The following is a 4,758-nucleotide window of genomic DNA, read 5'->3' as shown; positions in this document are numbered from 1 at the left end:
AAAATGATGTCACCGGCACTTTAACCTCTCGCTACAGTTCTGCTACTTTTGGTTGGCGTTTTTCCAGTTTAGCTTTTAGTTAGACTCTTGCTACTTTTAGCTGCCTCCTTGACATTTTTTGCTTTTAGCTATTGTTTAAGTAATTTTAGCTTTTACCTAGGCTTTTTGCTACTTGCATCTAGCCTTCTACTACTTATAGTACAGAGCTAACTTTTTTCTGCTTTTAGCTAGATGACTGCTTCTTTTAACTTCTAGCTAGATTTCATCATGTTAGCTTCTAGCTAGCGTTTCATTATTAGGTTTTTAGCTGTTATTTAGCATTTTTTACTTGCCGCCTTGTCATTTCTTTTGCTGTTAGCTTGAGTTAAGTGCCTTTCGCATTTACCTAGCCTTTTGCTGCTTTTGGTTTCTAGTCACTGTTTTGCTACTTTTATCTTGCCTTCTACCACTCATACCTTCAAGCTAACCTTTTGCTGTTTTTAGCAGATGTTTTGCTACATTTAGCTTTATTCTATGCTTTCGCTACTTTAAGCTACAAATCCACTGTTTAAGCTTTTAGCTTAAATTACCTTTATTTTTGTCTGCTGTTTAAACTTCTAAGTAGCCTTTTGTTACTTCAGCTGTTAGCTAGCCTTTTGATTAAGCTACCGTTTTGCTACTGAACACTGCTTTTAGCTTTTGTTCAGCTGCTTTTAGCTTAAACAACCAGTTTTAGCTCATTGAATCAAGTCTTGCAGTGTGTTTGTTGACATTGTTTGTTTCAGACTCGGGGGTGTTCGTCAGACCTGCTCGGACTCTTTGCGGGTGGAGTTGTGCTCGTCGGGCAGAGCCAGCTGAGGGTAGAGGCCTCGGCAGATCAGCAGCTTGAGCAGAGCCTGCTGACGTGAAGACAGGTCCTGACAGACGCTGACCGCCTCCTGGAGCGCCGACACGTTGTGACGCAGCTTAAACTTCACTTCCTGTTTCAGAGCGCACAGAACCACAGAGTATTTAAGAGCTGGGACTTTAATCAGTTCTTAACCAACCGTTAAACGTCTCACCTGTATGTCCACATCCTGTCCCCGTCCCTCCTTGTCCTTCCTGCCTCGTCTTCTGTCCTCCGTGTCCGATCCTGAGGACAAATCTGCGTCCTGGCCCTCATCCAGCCTCAGGACTTTACGTTTGCTCCCCTCCTGCTCCTCGTGATCCCGTTTCATCTGATGCAGCTTCCTCCTCTCCGTCAGCCTCTCCCTGCGCTGCTGGCGGTCTCCAGCAGGGGGCGTGGCCTCCTCTGACTCCAGCAGGTCGTGGCTCCTCAGCAGGTCCTACAAACCAACAATGGATCTATTTAATTATTTAAAAAAAAAAGAAGATTTTAACGCACGCACTGCAGCGTCAGGAGGCGCCTGCCTTGAACTGCCGGCGCAGGTTGACCATCTCATAAAGACGCTGCTCCTCCAGGCCACGCCTCCTGCACCACTTCCTGGAGCCGCCGCCTCGTTCTCCTTTCACCTGCCGAGGTCAGAGCTCATCAGGGTCGCCGTCGACGTAACAAACTGAAGCGTGCGTAACGTTTACCGACCTCCACCCAGGCATTGAAGGCGTTGAGCAGGGTGAAGGGGTCTCCCTGGTTGCTGTGCAGGGGCTGGCGGGCGGTGGCGCAGTCCGGGTTCTGCTGCGAGCTGCGCAGGAACGGCGACTGAACGCTGAGGGCCGCCGCCACCGTCAACATGGGCTCCACCAAGTTAAACAAAGACCCCAACACCAACATCTTACCTGCCGGGATTAAAAACAAACACATTAAAACCTTAATTTCTATAATTCTCTATATCAGAATGACTCATCATTTTATTAATAAAACTCTCTAATTCAAAGGTTTATGATCTATTGATTTGATTTAATTTCATTGCCCCTCAGCTTTGTGTCTAAATCTGTTAAAAAAATGTTTAATTTTTGAAGCAGGATTGATAAATCTTACCTATAACCACATCAACAGGCAGCTGAGCCAGCAGGCTGCCGATAGAGGTCAGCTCACTACGAGCGTCTAGCGCCCCCTGCTCCTTCAGGTACGTAACTGCAGTCTGGATGCTGGCAGTCGGAGGAGGATCAATAAAAACAAACGACAGAGGATCTCCCAGAGCCATACTCTTCATCTGCAGAGACACAAAACATAAAAAATAAACAATTATTTGTTTATTTATGTCTTGGTTTCCTCCTGAGCTGCACCACCTGGAGGACCAACGAGTCCAGAGCCACTCTGTGGATCTCAGGGACGGGGTACGGAGCGAAGGCGTTGTAGTCGGACTCCGAGTAGAGGCGGTAACAGACGCCCGGACCCGTCCGCCCGGCTCGGCCTTTCCTCTGCTCAGAACTGGCTCGGCTGATCCAGAACTCCTGCAGGCGCTGCATCTTGGCCTTCGGGTCGAAACTCATTTCTTTCACCTTTCCTGTAAAACAAAAACGACTCTCAGAACCTTACAGCTCATCACACACAGCCGAATCTAAGAACTTTAGCTGCGTAAAAATAAAGAAAAGGTTTACTAGAGAAAAAAGCTGAACCGGGTTTTTTAAGCTAAAGGAAGACTAGCTAAAGGCTAAAAATGTTCTGCTAAAATTAGAGAAGTGCCAGCTAAAAGTTTCAGAACCATCAACTGTTGAAAGTAGCATAATGCTGCCTAAAACTAAAAACAACAAAAGGCTACCCAATACTTAACAATGCAACAAATGCTAGCTAAAAGGAGCCAATCATTATCTAAAGTAGCAGTATGGAAGCTAAAAGTAGCAAAAGGCCAGCTAAAACAGGCTAAATGTTATCTAAAGTAGCAAAACACAAAGCTAAAGCACGAGCTGAATTTAGCTCGTAGTTAAATGTAGCAGAAAATTATCCATGAACCAAAAAAAAGCAAAACCACAACTAAAATATCAAAAACACCAGCAAGAAACTAAAAGTCCAAGAACAGGAGCTGTTAGTTAAAAGTGTTAAAAAAATTAAAAATAAAAGTAGCACAACAGACAAAAACAGACCAAGTCTGCCGAAGCAGATTTATAAGTGTTTTTTTTAAATAAGGTTAATTTTTTTATGTTGTTTAAAACTCATAAAGTCTAAAAGTCACGGCAGTCGTCTCCTGCATGAGCTGAACGTTTCCGAGCAACTAAAACGACTAAAACAGCACAAAGTCAGCAGAGATAGCTTGATTTAAAAAGAGATAAAGGAAAATAAAACAGGAAAACAGACAGGTAAATGCTGAGTCAGCGTTCACGCAGATCCACACCTGAGTCCACAACGAAGCGAACTCCATCGATCGTCACCGACGTCTCGGCGATGTTGGTGGAGATGATGCACTTCCTCACCCCAGGAGGAGCGATATCAAACACCTGCAGGTCAACAGGAAGTTAGAGTTTAAAGTAATGTTTGTCATATTTTCCCACAGTTTCTGTCTGACTCACCTTGTCCTGCTGGACCAGGGACAGGGTGCTGTGCAGAGGCAGGACTATCCAGCGCCGGGTGTGCGTGGCGTAAACCTGACACGCCTCCTGGATGGTGGAGATCTCCGCCATGCCGCTGAGGAAGAGGAGCAGGTCTCCACGCTCCTCCGGGGGGTAGCGCTGGTCGATGCCCTGCAGGATGCGAAGGTACGGTCTGGGATCCAGTTTCTCTGAGCGTGAGGCCTGCTCCTCAGGTGGGATGGGTTGATAAATCACCTTTCAACAACAAAAACACAACAAACAGGTAAAGTTTGTTTTCTAAATGTTCAGAGGTGTCCTCTTAACTTTTAGGCTTTTTGACACATTTACATTTGTTTACAAATATTTTCCAACAGAAAAAAGGTTATTTTAAAATCTCCTTCAGGCTCTGTTTTAATCTTTTTAAGCTACTTCTAAGTTTTAGCTACTCTTCTGCTACTTTTAGATTAAAGTTACTCTTTGGGTACTTTTAGCCCTTAGTTACTTTTACTTTTTGCTACCGATCTGCTACTTTTAGCTAGACTTTTACTACTAATTTTAGTTAGTCTTTCGATATGCTCAGACAGCCTTTTGATATTTTTACTTTTGTCAAATATTTTGCTACTTTTAGCTTTTATTTATATTAGTCATTTTAGCTTTTAGGTAGCATTTTACCTCTTTTAGCTCGTATTTTTCTACATTTAGCAACCAATTATCTAATAAAGTTTTTCTATTCAGCTTTTAGCCAGATTTTTGCTTTTATTTATTGATTTTTTTTTACTTTTATCTAGTCTTTTGTTACTTTGGGCTTTTTGCTACTTTTGGTAGTTTTAGCTACAATGTTGTTTCTATTTACTTTTAGCTAGGTTTTTGCTACTTTTTGCTTCTAAACAGTCTTTTGCAAGTTTTGATTCGATGACAGTTACGCTAGATAACTTTTACCCAGCTGTTTGCTAGTTTTACCCTCAGCTAGCCTTTTCCTACTTTCAGGCTTTAGCTAGCATTGTGCTTTATTTAGCTTTTAGTTAGCCCTTTGATACGTTTAGTTTTTATGTACCTTTTCACTAATTTTGCCTACGTTTTGCTAATGTTTTGATTCTTTTAGACAGTGTTGTAGTAAAAGTACAAGTACCTTACCAAAAAATTACTTTGGTAAAAGTTAAAGTATCCTTTAGGAATATTACTTGAGAGAAAGTCTTAAAGTATCTGAGACTTTTTGTACTTAAGTATTAAAATTAAACAAATTGATTTAAAATGAGCAGTTAGYTTTTCTGTAAGGACATTTATTAGGAGGTGACCTCCCCAAAAACTGCAGAAATAACTGTTGTATTAAAA

At 42.3% G+C, this 4,758-nt stretch overlaps 1 protein-coding gene across 3 annotated transcripts in view; it reads right to left on the bottom strand.

Annotated features, from left to right (window-relative positions):
- The window catches only part of dhx34 (DEAH (Asp-Glu-Ala-His) box polypeptide 34), a 22,043-nt gene that overhangs the window by 15,327 nt on the left and 1,958 nt on the right, over positions 1–4,758 (bottom strand). For all 3 annotated transcript variants that reach the window (XR_001310821.1, XR_001310820.1, XM_014015886.1), the window contains exons 3-10: positions 3,427–3,681; positions 3,252–3,354; positions 2,209–2,426; positions 1,958–2,132; positions 1,562–1,755; positions 1,390–1,491; positions 1,041–1,304; positions 786–959 (exon numbers count right to left, since the gene is read on the bottom strand). Coding sequence is in view for 1 of the 3 variants with exons in the window: in XM_014015886.1 (XP_013871340.1) it covers positions 786–959; positions 1,041–1,304; positions 1,390–1,491; positions 1,562–1,755; positions 1,958–2,132; positions 2,209–2,426; positions 3,252–3,354; positions 3,427–3,681 (1,485 nt within the window). In the remaining 2 variants the exon portion in view is untranslated. The remainder of the gene's footprint in view (positions 1–785; positions 960–1,040; positions 1,305–1,389; positions 1,492–1,561; positions 1,756–1,957; positions 2,133–2,208; positions 2,427–3,251; positions 3,355–3,426; positions 3,682–4,758) is intronic.

This window comes from Austrofundulus limnaeus, unplaced genomic scaffold (assembly GCF_001266775.1).
Source record: "Austrofundulus limnaeus strain Quisiro unplaced genomic scaffold, Austrofundulus_limnaeus-1.0 Scaffold136, whole genome shotgun sequence".
Classification (NCBI taxonomy): domain Eukaryota; kingdom Metazoa; phylum Chordata; class Actinopteri; order Cyprinodontiformes; family Rivulidae; genus Austrofundulus; species Austrofundulus limnaeus.
The sequence above is the reverse complement of the archived record's forward strand: the minus strand, read 5'-3'. Positions and strand labels throughout refer to the sequence as shown.